At 40.7% G+C, this 15,668-nt stretch overlaps 1 protein-coding gene across 1 annotated transcript; it reads left to right on the top strand.

Moving 5' to 3' along the window:
• Positions 1-532: 532 nt before the first annotated feature.
• Positions 533-13,602, top strand: PARL (presenilin associated rhomboid like). The gene is made up of 10 exons (XM_051781556.1): positions 533-592; positions 731-929; positions 1,618-1,758; positions 4,251-4,299; positions 6,262-6,357; positions 7,694-7,843; positions 8,167-8,237; positions 9,552-9,653; positions 11,405-11,502; positions 13,216-13,602. The coding sequence occupies exons 1-10, from the start codon at positions 546-548 to the stop codon at positions 13,331-13,333; spliced, it is 1,071 nt and encodes a 356-aa protein (XP_051637516.1). The 5' UTR covers positions 533-545; the 3' UTR covers positions 13,334-13,602.
• Positions 13,603-15,668: the final 2,066 nt, after the last annotated feature.

Below are 15,668 nucleotides of genomic sequence, written 5' to 3'. Positions count from 1 at the left end.
GAGGAGGCTGAGGATGGATATTAGAAAAAGGTTTTTCTCCCAGAGGGTGGTTGGGCACTGAACAGGCTCCCCAGGGCAGTTGGCACAGCACCAGGGCTGACAGAGCTCAAGGCGCGTTTGGATGATACTCTGAGGCACAGGGGGTGACTCGTGGGGATGGTTCTGTGCAGGCCCAGGAGTTTGACTCGGTGGTCCTTGCGGGTCCCTTCCAACTCAGGATATTCTGTGATTCTGCGAAATCATGGAGCCCCTGGTTACACAGCGCCAGCGTTTCTCGCCAGGGGGGCCCGGTAGGTGAAGGCGCTGCCACGCTCATCATGGCGGCAGAACCGAGGCCACCCGCCCGACATGGCGGCCGGGGCGGGACGCGCTGCCTCGATCCCGCGGCGCTGCCCGACCGACCCCCCGACCCCCCCACCCCCGACCCCCGTGCAGCGGCCCCGAGGCCGCGGCCGCCTGGCGCGATGCGGTGACCGAGCGGCTCCCCCGCCGTCCATAGGAAGATGTCACCCGGCCGCCCCGGAAGTGCTCGGGGAGGCGCCAACATGGCGTGGCGGTGCTGGGCCCGCGCCGGGGTCCCGCGGCCGCACAGGTACGGCCGGGGCGCGGAGGGAGGGAGGCAGGCAGGCAGGCAGGCAGGCAGGCAGGCAAGGCGAGGCGAGGCAAGGCAAGGCAAGGGAAGGAGCAGCTGGGGCGGGCGGTGCTGACGGTCCGCGTGTTTCCCCCGCAGGCTCGCTGTGCTGCTGCTGCAGCCGCGGCGTGGTTTCCGCCGGGCGCGGCCGCGGCCCGAGGAGCCCCCGGCGACCGCGACCGAGGCGCCGCCCGCCCCGGCGCCCCCGCGCCGCAGCCTCTGCCCGCCGTCGCCCACCGCCGCCGCCGGCCGCCCCTCGCCGCGCCGGCTGGTCAAGCCGCTCCTCTTCGCTGTCGGGGTAAGTGGCTCCTGCGGGGAGCGGGGTCGGCAGGGAGTGTGTTCCGTTTTTCTCAGTGGAATTCTGCTTTCTTGGATTTCGTTTCTCAGTACCTCAAAGTTAGTGCAAGGTTGTTGGGCAAATACTGTGCCGTTACACTGAGATAATACGAAGGAACTTCAGCTAAATCAATGGAAATGTTGTAAAGATATCCCAGTTTCACTCCATTTCAGCGAACTTAAATAATTTAATTTACGCATTTTGTTTGCGAACCTCTTTGATAAAGTATTATCTTGTGACACTTAGCATTTGGTAAACCTGAGGAAATAGCCTCAGGTTGCACCAGGGGAGGCTTAGATTAGATAGTAAGAAAATTTTTCACAGAAAGGGTTGTAAAGCTTTGGAACACGCTGCCCTGGGCAGCAGTTAAATCACCATTCCTGCAAGTTTTCAAAAAACGTGGATATGGCACTTGAGGATATGGTTTAGTGGTAAACATGGTGTTGGTGGTGCTGGCTTGATGGTTGGACTTATGATCTTAAAGGTCTTTTCCATTATCCAGTTTCTATTATCCCTGTCCATCAGTGTTGCTCAGCTCCCATTGCCGTGGGGCTGAGCAGCTGGCACAGTGCATGGTGTTAGCCTGGGATGAGCCCAGCTGGAGCCCCAGGATGGAGCGGTTGTTGAGCCTTTGTCCGGTGTCGCCCAGTTTACAGGCTCGGCCTTCGGGTCCGCTGCCATCTGGCAGTATGAGTCACTCAAGTCGCGGGTCCAGACCTACTTCGAGGAAGCTCGAGCGGACTGGATGGATAAAATGCGGCCGCAGAAGAGAGGTGACTTCAGAAAGCAGGTACACAGCGCCAGGCCCAGGCTGCTCCCACATGGGTGGATTCCTGCAGGAGTGTCAGGCACAGCTGCATCCCTCCTCTGGTGTGAGCGCTGTTTGTGCAACAGATACTTGTCCTCGTTATTCTGCTTTGTAACTGATTCTCAGCAAATTACAGCAGATGCGTTTCCTTACAAGAAAAACTGATAGAATTAGTTCCAGAAAACCGTGACTTACAATATCACTGTGAAAGGTATAGTGAAAAATAGAGAAAAATACTGCCTTCACCCAGAAATGCCCAAAAGGAGTTTGTATATCTAAACTAGGTACCACTTGTTTTTTCACCATAAAAAAACCCAAAACAAACATTCCTGCTATGTCTAAGTGTTCTCAGAAGTGAACATGAACTCCCAAAGAGGACAGAGCTAGCTTAAATTCTGAACCTTAAGCATAAGATTTTTCAATGCTCTGGCTTCTGAAATGCATTTGTATTTTCAGCCTCCAAAATCTGACAAATACGAGTGTTTAGAGGGCTTTTTTACTTTGAGAGCTGACATTTGCATGCCTTGGAGTTTGGACAGCAAGAACAAAATTAGTGCTGTGAGATTTGTTACAAATTTAGTTGGTATCCCAAAAGTATCAATCAATTAGTTTTTGATTAAGTATACATTAAACTAAACTAAACATGCATGTATGCTTTATGTTTGCTTCAGTGTTACCGCTATGAGTTGTGATAGACCAGGCTGGATACTCTGTAAGGTCTGGTTGTCCAAGGGAAGTAGGACTGAGTGTGGAGCTGGAGAAACTCAGGGTCCTGGGCAGGACACAGGAGCTGTGTTTATAATGTATATTGTGCACACTGGTACTGCTTTGGAAATGGGCATGTGGGATAACCCTGGTGGGCAGCTGAGCACCATGTGTCTGCTCACTCATGTCCCTCACAAACCCACAGTGGACTGAGGAAAGAGGAAAGGAGGAAGAATAGCAAGAAAACTAAGGGATAAAGATAAAACAACCACCAAAAAATTGTTCAGTAACTAGAAGACAAGAGAAGAAAAGTGATGTGAAGGTGGTTAGTCACAATCTCCTGTGGAAAGACCAGTGCCCAGCCAGTTGATGAGCAAAATATGCTAAATGTCCTAAAATCCCCTCTTTTGGGGGATTACATTATGTGGTAGGGAATATCTTTTTAGATATCAGTGGGTTAGTTCAGCTCATCTGCTCAATTGTATCCCCTCCCAGCCTATCACTGTCCCCTGTTCTGTCACTGCACAGGCAGAGTGAGAAATGGAAAAGGTCTTCATGTTGTGCAAATACCATTCAGCAAAACCTAAAACATCAGTGTAGTATCAGTACTGTTTTGGTCAAAAATCTAAAACACAGCACCATGTATAAGCTGCTAGAAAGAAAATTAACTCTCGCACCATGCTTTCTTGCTTGGTGTATATGAACTGCAAGTGAGATTATGATCAGCACTTAATATTTTAAATAACTTTGGTTTTATACTTTTATTTTCCTTCAAAACCCAAAGGGGAAGATCTGGTGATTAGCTATCCAAAAAAGAAAACAAAACTGCCCTGTTGTTAATAAGCTTAAACTGCCAATCCCCATCTTCAACGGGTAAGCTCTATTTTTAAGAGTTCAGGATTCTCCCAGTTGCTTCTGAGGGCATCTAATTCTTGTATTTTAGAAAAGTCATGTTTGTTTAGTGTTATTATACTGGAGAACTGATATCTGTATCCTGTGCCAGAGAATTAAAAAGAAATGCAGTGAAGTTGTTACTTTGATATCAAATAGTGAATGCTTTGTTTCTTGCAGCATTATTTCCCCTGCCTCCAACTTGCAGATAATGTTAATGACAACTATCAATATGGTTGGAAGGTCGTTGAGTTATCAACGAAATATTTGTGCAAAATGATTCTGAAAGCTGAGGAGTGGAAAGGGGGGTGCAATTTATCTGTGGGCTGACTGCACTCAAAATAAACTTTTTCAGGGGTTTTAAACTTGGAGGAGGGCTGGGTGAGCTGGACGCAAGGGGGAATGGATTCCACATCTTGTGAGCCACCTCTGCAAAAGTGATCCTGGCACAAAAGTGGAATCTCTCAAAGGTGGGTGGTGTGATGTTAGACAGCATTAGGGTGAGGCTTAGTGGAGGCAGGATTTATGCTAACTTTGGCTAATCTGCTAAAGTAAGCATTATGGGCTAGATCCTTGTTTAATACAAGCAGGGTAAACTTATGAAGTTGTGTCAAAGGATATAAGTCCATTCTTTTTAAAGAAACTCTTCATCCATATTGGGGCATTTTATGAAGAAGAGGGTAGATAACTTTTCTTGAGTAAGGAAATTTCAACTTGAAAAGCCAAAGCAATCAGAAGTAAAAAAGTTTGAAACTGATTTACTTCACAGACTTCAAACAAATGCTTTCTATTCTTAAAAAAGGTACATAACCTTATTGACTGTTTTTGAAATTGCGGATACTTCCCAGTGGCATTGATGTACAACAATTCTGTTTCAGGTTAACAGCTGGTGGAATAGCCTGACTGAGGGTCAGCGGACTGTGACAGGTTTGTGTTAGCTTACAAGTATTAGACATTCACAGGAAGAGAAATATGGCAAACAGGTACAGTATGTTAAAACAGATGGCTTTCATACCACGTTTAGGTTGTTGGGCACAAAACATGTGTAAACTTACACCTGCACATACACTATTTCTGCTACACTTCCTTCTCACCAACTAGTTTTTGTATGCCTTTAAAAAATTCCTGTTGATCTAGGTGAGGGAGTGTTGAGGATTAACTAGAATCCTCCCGCAGCAGCATTTTTCTCAGAAACTGTGAAAAACAGCAAATGCTTTTAGAAGGAATAGGTATATGTATTCCACTGATAGATGAAAATAAAATTTCCTCATAGTTACTTGCTTGCAGCATGTTGTGTAAAAAGTAGCAAAAATTATCCTATGTGCTTTCCTTTGGTATAAAGTAGCTTTGATTGGTTAACCCAGTGCCAGTTGAAATCCCCAAGGTAAATATGATATGTGAAAAGAACTTGATGAGAACTTGATTCAAATCCAGATGAAGTAGCTCTGCTCTATATGCTGTTATGTGTTCTACATTAAGTATTTACGGAATCTATATTAGCAGGTCGTTAGCATAAGGTGCTATTTCTATGTCATTTAACTTTTCTACAGAAGCATTTTGGAAAAAAAATTTCTACCAACTTTACTAAGCCTTGGAAGTGTTGACTCTCAGTTTAAGAATAGGTTGCATAAGTGCTGAATGTTTCAGGCCAGAACCATCTCAAGCCACTCAATTAACAAGTGCTGTCAGGAAGTTTTGTACAATGCTTTGAATCACTTCAACGTGCAAGGCAGGTCCTGACATAGATACTGTGGGGCATTGAAAATTTATACAGTCTCTGTGTCCCTCAACATCAAGTTAATCTAAGGAGCAGTAGAAATTGTAGCTGGTAAAGCCTGAGCCATTCAGATACTTACCCTTGATTGCCATAACAGGGTTGGACTTACTGTACTGAAATTGCTGACAGTTCTGTAACAGTTTGGTTTGGCGTTCAGGGAAAGTATTTCCTCTAATAGAGGAGCATGGTCCAATAGGATGGAGTATTGAAAGAAGAGATTATTGAAATTTTAATTCTAGGATATATGTGTCATAGCTTTTCACAGTCCTTGCATTTTGTTGCAAACTTCAAATGAGTCTAAGTATCTGAGATATACTGTTGTGTAAAGGAATCACAATTATTTTCCCCCTTAGTATTTCTAGCTATTATAAAACATATTAAATACATAACTGCTTGGACAGAAATAGGGAAGGCGCTTTAAACAGAAAATAATAAATTGTCATTATGTTTCTAATAAATTACATTCTTATTTAAAGTAAGTATTCTTATTTAAAATAAAGACTTCAATAACATCTGTGAAGTAAAAAGCTGTGCATTTGCTGTCTCCCAAAGGTGATTATGCCCTAGCAATGCCAGTTCAACTTTCTGTGCTTGATTTCTAAGCAGAATCTTTACAATTCCCTCTCCCAAAAATGGATAGGATGCGTACTGTGTGTTTGTAGGGCTCCCACAGTCTTCTTTCCTTATGCAGTTAAATGAAACTGTGCAGCAGACAGTACCACTGGAGAATAAAAAGCTAGATGAGCAGGAAATGGGACCTCTTAGCTGGCTCCTATTTCGTTGATTCTGCAGTGGAATAGGAGTTTGAAACCATAGCTTGAATGTTCTCAGCACAGATTTTTCTGGACTATTGTGTTCATTACACTATATTAAAACAGTTGCAATTAAATGCCATATTTTCTGAAAGACTTCCACTATGTAAATGTAGCTTTCAGTATTTTTCTTTGCTTTTTCTAAACTCTATGCAAAGTAAGAAGTGTATACTGCTTTTATGGAATTGTGAAGAAAAAGTATAATTCTTGTAGGCTTCCTTTTAAATACTTTTTTACAGTAACCACTACAGTGTGTTACATTCATAATTTGCTTTTATATTTATTTTTCTCTCTTAATAGGTATTATAGCTGCAAATGCCTTTGTATTCTGTTTGTGGAGGCTGCCCGGCATGCGACGGATTATGTTTACATATTTCACCTCAAATCCATCCTCCAGTAAGTGAACAGTAATTTAAGTGATTTTCCTCCGTAGGGATGTAATAGAAGGTCTGATGATACTGCAGAAGCTTCAGGTGGCACATGGCTCACTTGTAGCTCCGTCACCCACAAGCAATCTCAGTCGTGCCCAAACACATCGTTCTGTCTGGGCAGGAGATGGTTTAAGGGGAAAAAACTAGAAGCAATGGATCTGATTTTTTAAGACAAACTTTTGTCTTAAAAAACTGGTGCTTTTCTAAATATTGTAACACCAAAACTGTTGCTTGCTATCCGGCCTTTTCCTGCGTTCAGTGGGATGCAACCCCTACCTGCGTGAAGGTGAAGAGGCACTCCTCCCAGTGATTCGGACCCCAGCTGCTTTGCTGGACAGAGTCCAAATCAAGCCACTCTTTAGGAAGAAGAAAAATAAATTGTATTACATAATGCCATTCAAAAACTAGACTCAAAATGATTAATGTTCAGTGGGAGCAGATAGAACAGTCACAGGCATGTGCGCTTTTGTCCGTAGACAAACGTTAGTCTGTATGTTGTGTATGGGGTCCTTGTTTCAAAGCTTTGAGTCACATTAAAAAAAAACAAACTAAGCACAGACTTTTCTTTCACTGTGAGTGAAATGTATTGAAGAGATTAACTTAGGAAAGCAAGTTATGGTATTTAATAGCAGAACAATTGGTTTTCATTTCTACTGCAAAGAACTAAAAGGATGAGACAAATGTATTTGGAAAGTGCTTCCTGCTATCCTCCTAATTTCTGCTGAAAAGGTGGAATTCAGCTAGTTCCTCTACGGGCTCCAAAGCTAAAGATAGCTGTTATCCAGATCTGAGCATGTCACCCCAAACACTCATGTTTTAAATAATGCTGACCTTAAAACCTGCTAATTGGCTTGTTTGCATTTTCAGGGCTGTTGTTTCAGTGAGGAGAGCTAGTAGCTTTTTGAAAATAAAACTGGTTTTGATTTATGAGTTCATCTCTGTAGCAAGTTAATTTTATATAGCTTTCGCTATATACATATATAAATATATTTTTTTCCTTTTTCAAAGCATAGGACACATGTCATAAGATAAATGTTTTCTATGAAACAATCCCCTGTAGGTAACTAAGACAGTGCAGCTTGCATATCTCTGGGGTGTATGTTCTACCTTTCCAAAGGTGTTGAACGGAATTTGAAATTTGTTCTGTTTCTGGGTTTATATCGTAGCTTGTATTTGAGAATCCAAGCATAATTAGCCCCAGTATGTCTTGATAAATGTCTAGTTTGCATGCAAGTTGACATGTAAGTTGAAGTAAATTAAAGCACTGACTTCTTTATGTTCATTGTTTTTCTCTTTTGTAGAAGCCCTGTGTTCTCCCATGCTGCTCTCTACGTTTAGTCACTTCTCTCTGTTCCACATGGCAGCAAATATGTATGTTTTATGGAGTTTTTCCAGCAGCATTGTCTCTCTTCTGGGATGCGAGCAGTTCATTGCAGTATATCTTTCTGCTGGTAATATATAAAATATATACTTAAAAATATAAATATGTATTCATGCAAGGAAAGAGTGTGCATGGTTAACAGTCGTATGATGACTGATGGCCATTGCTCTATATTAAAAGCAGTACTTCTTTGCTGTTATACAGATTTTTGGTAGATTTAGGATACTGGGCTTCAAAATACCATGATAAAACCATGTCTGTTTTTAATTCATGCTTTGCTACCAAAATACAGACTTACGTAAGTTTTGTGAGAAAAGGTGACAGTTAGTTTGTGCTTTCTGATGCTTGTCTGCATTGCTAGCATTGTTTCCAATAGTAATTTCTCTTTTTTAGGGGTTATCTCCACTTTTGTCAGTTATGTTGCTAAAATGGCCACTGGAAGGTTTGAACCATCCCTTGGAGCTGTAAGTATATTGGAATGTAAGAGACCTTACAGTGATCTCTGAAGCCATTTTGAAAGTCTGCTGTATTTTTTAACCTGCTTAAAAGCCAAGAATATATGGGAGATAATGAAAATTAGGAAGGTTAACCAAAATCAAGTACCCAGGCAAGAACTGGTTCTCCTGTTCATCCAGTATGTTTGATTCTGCTGCAGCAGCCACCCAGAACTAATGCCACTTAATGCTAAGGGTTGTAAATGGGTCCTTAACAGCAGGACCTCTTGTGTCTGAGCAGATCAGTTATGTAACTTATTGTAGAAACAGTATTTCATAATTGTGTATCAGTCTTCTCTAATTGAAAATAGAATACTTTAGAAAGAGATATGTAATCAGACAATCAAACTCAGTGTGTGATCCCAGTGAAAGTTGCAGGGCATACTGTGCAGGAAGGGCAGCACTCCTGCCAAAAATCTCACTGGATGAAAGATGTGAGGCAGGCTGAGGAGCTCTTGTGGTTGCGAGTTCTTTACAAGTGTTTTTAGTAGTAGAACGTTTTGAAACACTTAACTTGCTTTAAGTTTGAGATTAACATAGGCATTTGCTTCTTAACTTACTTTACTAAATAATTTTGATAAAAGCCAAAAGTTGGATTCTCATTTTTCTACTGAAATTAAAAAAAAAATCTGTTTAGCTGTGCAGCAGTTAGAATTTTTAAAAGTACTGTGTATTGTCCCTTTATCTTATGAATAACTATGTCTGGAGCAAGTCACTTTCCCTTAGTCTTACTGATCTGAACTTACTGAAATTGCTACACATTGCATTAGTTTACTGTGTTCAGAATCTTTCCATTGTGATTATTTTATGGATACAAAACCCCATGGTCAATTTAGTACAGTCCAGGGAATTACTTGTTTCATTGACAAAAGATTTTTGTCCCTGTCCATCTGTTATTTTCCTTGATTTTGTACAAGCTTCAGAATTATTCCCTTCGTTTGATTAATCTATGTTAGATTTCCAGGGCTTACTTGGATGAAAGCACATTTACATAAATTGTTATCTTAAAAACAGGGGTGGGGGTGGGTATTTCTTAATTATGTAAGAGCATTTGAGGGATATTTTTTTTCCCAGTACTTATAATTTCAGATATTGAAATGAAATAATGTTGTCTTGGTTTATTTTTATTTTGAACTTTGCTCTGGTGCTTTGTACTTAGAGTATTACCACAGAACTGCATTTGAAAATAAAAGCCCAAAAGGAAAAGGGGTTCACATGCAGGAAAATAAGTTTTCCTTTATGTAACATCTCAGCTTACTTTGATGTCTTTTAATGTATTTACAGTCAGGAGCTATAATGACTGTCCTTGCAGCCGTATGTACAAAGATGCCCGAAGCAAAACTGGCCATCATACTTCTTCCAATGTTCACATTTACAGCAGGAAGCGTAAGTGCCACTGAACTTCAAAGAAATTCTACTCTTTAAATAATTTCCTCATACCTCTCCAATATCTGAGCAGGTGTCCTCTTCATTTGTGTTTCTAAGCTGTTAATTTTATTTTGAAAGAGAGTGCAGGTCATGAAAGTCGTGGGGACTAATCAGAATTGTTGCAGCCTGGAAGTCACTACACCAGTGTGGAGTGAATTTAGAGCTATCCTAAATCCCATCATCCATGGGTCTGTTTCAAATCTGATCCCAAGAGGTGAAAGAAGTTGGGAGGGAGTCAGGTTTGCCTGTCTGAGGAAACCTTGCATCCACATCCTGTTCTTTCTGATGAGTGATATTTTTGGTAGCAGCACTAGTAACAGGCTAATCTAATACTGGCACACTGCCTTTAAAGAAAACCTTCATTTCTCATGGGAGATAACATTCCAGCCCTGGAGGAATATTTGTCTCCTCTTTTAGATATCATCTTTTGATGCTTTTAAGAACACTTGTGGGATTAATAATAGACCACTGAAACTTTCCTTCGTGTGTAGTACTAGGACTCTTTTTTTTGTTTCATTAAGGTTTTTTATGCACATCCACTTCCACATTTAAGGAAAGCTGCTTATGTAGATCTTAACTTGTTTTAATAAGTTAATCATCTTTGGTCCTGTACTTAAAGTTGTTTTACTGCTTAAAGCAGTTAAGCCACATCATTCCAAGATCGTGAAATTTAATACTTTTTGTAAGGGAAACTTACATATTTGAACAAGTGTTCTTAGTTGTAGCCTTTGTGTTTTCCTTGCACTTCTGCTTGAGTGGATGTGGGTTTTTTGCATGCCACCCTTTAATGGTATCTTTCTTAGAAAAGATGGCCAGGGTAGAAATATTGGCAGAGCCACAGAGAGCATTGCCATGATCAAGTACTCATTGCAACAGCAGAGCAAGAGCAATATTGGCTATTGCAGTAGGAATAATTTTAGCCCTTTTATGTAATTGTATGTAACTTTACATACTCCTTTAGCCTACCTTACCTATACTGTAATGGGCTTCTAAAATAAACAAGCCAATGTAGCAATAGAGCTGCTATTCTAATACATATTTTAAAGGAAAGAATTCCTGCCTAAAATAACATTTAATCCTAACATTAAATCTGTTGGTCTTTATGAAATGGACCATCTAGTAAAATTTTGTGTATTGACAGTTATGGTGGCTTATGTCTCCTGAGGATGGTACACCATTGTTCATGTTAACTGTCATCCTGATTTTCTGTCTTCTAACAAACATACCCTTTAGAACTAGAGTGTGATGATCAATTTATGTCAGATAACAGGGTCTGCCCCACATGTTCCATCCACTAGAGGGTTGAGTTTGGGAGGACAGATGCACATAAATCTAAGCTACATCAGAATTAGAGAATGAGAATGCTGCAATTACATGTTTTGTGGTGTCTTTTATAGCATGTACTCTTTCAGGTAACTTCTGTCTTTTTCCTGATCTGAATTTGAAATGTATTTTGTTTGAAAAGGGCGCATTCCTACCCTGCACTATTCTGTAGATGCTCAGGTCTATTTTCACAGCACAGTACAGCTGAGGAATGAGTATGTTGTTTTAAAACAATGTATTTTTTATAGTGATTCATTTGATATAAAATATATATGATGTTTGTTGATCCCAAATACTTGCTCTGTGCCAGAATAGAAAACTGTTATCAGTGGCCATTTTATGTGCTGTGACCGGTCCTGTCCATTCCATGTTCTCTTCCTTTCTAGGCTTTAAAAGCCATAATTGCATTTGACACTGCAGGACTTGCTTTAGGCTGGAGACTTTTTGACCATGCTGCACACCTTGGGGGAGCTCTCTTTGGAATGTAAGTCTGTATTTACTAACTTGTGTTTGTTTTGTATTTAAATCAATCCTGTATTTTTTCCTCTTCACTTCCTATTATTACTGAAGTACAGTGGTTTTTTTTGAAAGTTTTCTTAACTAGCATTGAATACAACTCACTGTTGTTCTTGTAGTGCTATAAAATTCTGTGGAAAATGCTGTTAACAGAGGCTTAGGACTGGAAGAATTGAGCTGAACTGCCTTAGAATCATAGATTACATGTAAGGTTTTCCTGTCACCATAACCTGAGCTGGCTAGCTGTCCAGCTCTTCCCAGAACATTGAAGAGAGTCACAAGGCAGAAAAGATTCTCACGAAACAGCATGGACAAATTAAAATAACTTTAAACAGCTAAGAAAATGCCTTTGTCTCAGTGTTTTTCCTCTAATTGCCAATTTAGAGAGAGCTACAGAGTTAATATAAGCACAGGCCAAATTCCTTTGGGCAGCCTGTACTGCTGTTTTCTCAGTGTTGTTGCGCTGCCTTTGTGTGGACCTTTCCTAATTAGTAAGAACTACTAGAAACAAGTTTGTAGGAAGCAGTTCTGTATTGTTCCATGTTTCAACTACATTGCGAGTTTTTTCCCTTCAACCCAATTGCAGCATTGTCTTAATTGGCACACGATTGCTAAGAGCCTTTCTAAACATGTTAGGTAGGCATTTGAAAAGCCTGCCTGAGATTTCACTAGGCCAGATTTAACGGCAAACCGGTTTGTAGACCAAAGTATTTGCCATGTCTTGGCTTTGGTGTCAGTAAGTTCTGTGCTGCAGTCTCCTCCCCTTCTCTGGCATCACAAGTGAATGAACAATCTGCATTATAATGCAGATTCACATACTGAAAAAGGATGGCAGTTGCAGTAAAAACTATCTTGAGTTGACAAGTCTCTTGCTTTCCTCACCTACACTGTTTTACCTGTTTGTTCTACTCTGTGATCATTTTGGTCACTTTATCCTAAAACAGGGCCTTTATTTAGGGCATGTGTTGAATGGCCAAAGTATTTTTTATATATTGCCTCCCAGACAGTTGTCTGCTTTGGAAAGTGACCAGTTTCCCTGAGAAAAGTGCTTTTGTTGTTCAGGACTCAGGTGTGGAGTCAGGTTTGTGGGAGAACCTTCAACCTATTTCCATGTGGTTGCTTCTCCTCATGCCTCTCCTCTGCACCATAACCTCCCTTATCACTTATGTTGATATTCATATATCAGAATATATAGTTGTCTATGAATATAAATTAAGCTAGAACACTTAGATAGATTAAATCTTCATTTAGATGCTTATAGAAGAAAATGCACTTTGAGTGGAATGTGGCTGTTCATTATGGGGCAGTTGTATTTTTGTAGGAGAAAACCACTTTTATTTGGTGTTGTCAGTAAAGATTAGCACAAGCAACAGAACTGTTTTAACAGTCTCCTAAGTGGAGGTGGTTTTATGTGTCTTTTTAAGAAATCACAAAATCACAAGATTAAAGGCATGAAAAAACTATTCATTCTCAGGACTGAAATAAGCAAGAACACAAAGTAAACTGTTTGGAGTCAAGAGAACAAGTGGCTTACCTGCCACTTTCCAAACATGTTGTTCTTTGTGCCTCAGTTTATCTTGTCTTCTATACCAAGCTTGTACTTGGTTTTAGTGATCAGCCTATTCTTTCTCAGATGCAAAGAAAAGTTGCAGTTAATTTTAACTATTATTTTCTTTCTCAGGTGGTACGTGACTTATGGCCATGAGCTCATATGGAAGAACAGAGAACCACTGGTGAAAGCTTGGCATGAATTGAGGACAAAGAACACAGGAAAGGGAGGAGGTGGAAGATCTAGCTGATTCTAATACTAGAGGTTCTTTGTGCCCAAGTGGTATATTACTTGAAGATGTGGGACTGAATTGGTTTTGAAGGGCTTTTTTGCTACTCCACATTAAGCCTCTGAGGAGCTGAAGTTTCTAATGTAACAAAATTATGTTACAAAAATGCATATCCGTAGAAGATGAACTCTGACGAAGGTGGAACAATAAAGGTTTTTATCCTATTGCTTTCTGAGGTAACAGTCTGCATTACATTTTTAAAGGTATAATAAAACATGTTTTTCAATTAAGTGATGTAAATCTCTGTCCACAAAAAAACCCCTTCAAAATGTAGTACAGCTGGTTAATACTTAGGAAAATAAACTGAGGAAGTTATTGAATCACAAACCCCCCTAATGTCTGCCAGATAACACAAGGTGCTTTCTTAGAAGGCAAGCTTTAGACAAGTTGGACTCAACATAAGGCTAAGGTGGTGAACTTCAGTGGTCTTCATTGTTGGAAGGATTGGATGAGAGGAGCCAAAGGTCTCTTTTGTTCTTAGTCTTGAAATACTCAAAGCAATACTGGATTGTTTGCCAATGTTTATGTACTATTTAATGGTCCGCCTTTTTTTGTTAGCTGTGGCTTATTCAACTAGTGTTTTTCATTTCTATACACTTCCATGGTGCTTTCACATCTTGGATTTTACTATAATGGTATCTTTTTCATAATTATGTGCAGGGGAAGAATGACATACTGTGGTTTTTGATATTCTACCATAAGTTATACTGCTTTCTGGGTTCTTTCACTACATTAATTTGGGGGTGGGGTGAGGGGATGTTCTTTAAGTTGTGCTTTATTGTTAGTTCCATTTAAGGTCCTTCTTCAGATTTTAAAACTGTAACATTTGGTTCAGAATCTGATAGTACTAGAAAATAAGCAGATTCAGCAAAACTAGGTGAAACCAGCAACACCATAGCCATAACAACCATGATCCCTGAGATCAGCAACACCATAACCAGAAGTAACTACTAAAGTAAACGTGAGGGTAGTACCATGACTAATGTTCCTATTTTACAAATAAAAACAAAAACTTGATTTGGGGTATGCTGCTGCTCTGTGCCTGTCCTGCAAGGATAATACTGAAGGCTACAGAATCTTCCCAAATAAAAACTGGTGGGTTCAAGCCCTTAACTCCTCCCTGTAATCAGAGCTAGTCATTCCAGATGGACTGACCTGCCAAAGAACATGCTGCATTTGTAAGAAGCAACTTGTAAGTTTTTTACTTTACAATAATGCCTTGCAGAAAATACATTTCCTGTGGAGATAAAGAATACTTAATGCTAAGTGGTATCAGTTTTAATAAGTGATGGAATAAAAAATTGCTGTAAATGCCCTTATTGTCCCAGGCCAGTGCTTGTCCAATTTTTTTTCTCCCTTGGAAAAATGAGACATTTGAGGATTTGTTACTCTATGTGCCTGTCAACTTAAACACTTAAAAAAAATGAAGGCGCGGGAGTACCTGATACTCCTTTGCTCTGCTCCAAAAATTTTCTGACTTTCATTTTTAATCTGTCACATCCCCCTTTCCTACTTCATTTTGTGATCCTCAGGACTAGTACTCCCGTTTTCAGGGCTTCAGCCACAGTGCAGCCCTGCCTGCCGCAGAGAGAGGGCAGCCGGACACAGCGAGCGCACTGCTCAGCACAGCCGGGGGGGGCCAGCAGTGTCAGAAGATGCACTGAACGGGCTCATCCCACGGGAGCATTTCATGCCAAAGAAGCTCAAAAGCCATAGCTCACAGTATTTCACATGTTGGGTTTATCTATCTATTGTTGTCCTTGCCCACTTCCTTTTATTTTTACCTGCTTTTTCTTCCTTGCGTTACTTCTTGTCCGTTCAACAACTTATCTAGTCCCTTCAACAATTAGGTATTTGCTGAGAGTTTTTCAGAGATCCTAGCTGAAAGCAGGGAGTAATATTGCAGGAAATACAGTGTGTAAGCCCTGAAAGACATTATCTTTTACAAGTCTAGAAGGATAAGCCGAAGTTGCTGTTAAGTTCTTCAACATAGCAGCCAGTACCTCAGAGAAGTCATGCCCCTGTATCGCTACCGAGAGTGAAGAGACTCGTGGTACACCCCCCAAGGCAGTGTGGTGTTGCTGCACCCTTTCAGCTTGCAGAAAGGGACATAAAGCACCTGAAAAATCATCCTGGAACCACCACAGAGGTTTGGAAGTCACCAGCTTTTCAGATGGTGGCTGTGGCTTGAGGGTCTCATGCCTAACCCCTAACCTTAGGTTTAAGAGCATTCACCCTTCAACAACCTGTTCAATGTATCCTCTGTTATAGAAACCCTAGAGGTGTGTAACATATG

Source organism: Manacus candei, unplaced genomic scaffold (assembly GCF_025592945.1).
Source record: "Manacus candei isolate 608988 ecotype Guabito, Panama unplaced genomic scaffold, ASM2559294v1 h1tg000015l, whole genome shotgun sequence".
In the NCBI taxonomy this organism is placed as follows: Eukaryota; Metazoa; Chordata; class Aves; order Passeriformes; family Pipridae; genus Manacus; species Manacus candei.
Note: the sequence above shows the minus strand (reverse complement) of the source record. Positions and strands in the feature narration are given on the sequence as shown.

Excerpts from the sequence above, each read along its gene's own strand:
- PARL (XM_051781556.1), top strand. The coding sequence starts at position 546 with ATGGCGTGGCGGTGCTGGGCCCGCGCCGGGGTCCCGCGGCCGCACAG. Across the intron at positions 6,358-7,693 it reads CACCTCAAATCCATCCTCCA|AAGCCCTGTGTTCTCCCATG; the intron begins GTAAGTGAACAG and ends TCTCTTTTGTAG. Across the intron at positions 8,238-9,551 it reads TTGAACCATCCCTTGGAGCT|TCAGGAGCTATAATGACTGT; the intron begins GTAAGTATATTG and ends ATGTATTTACAG.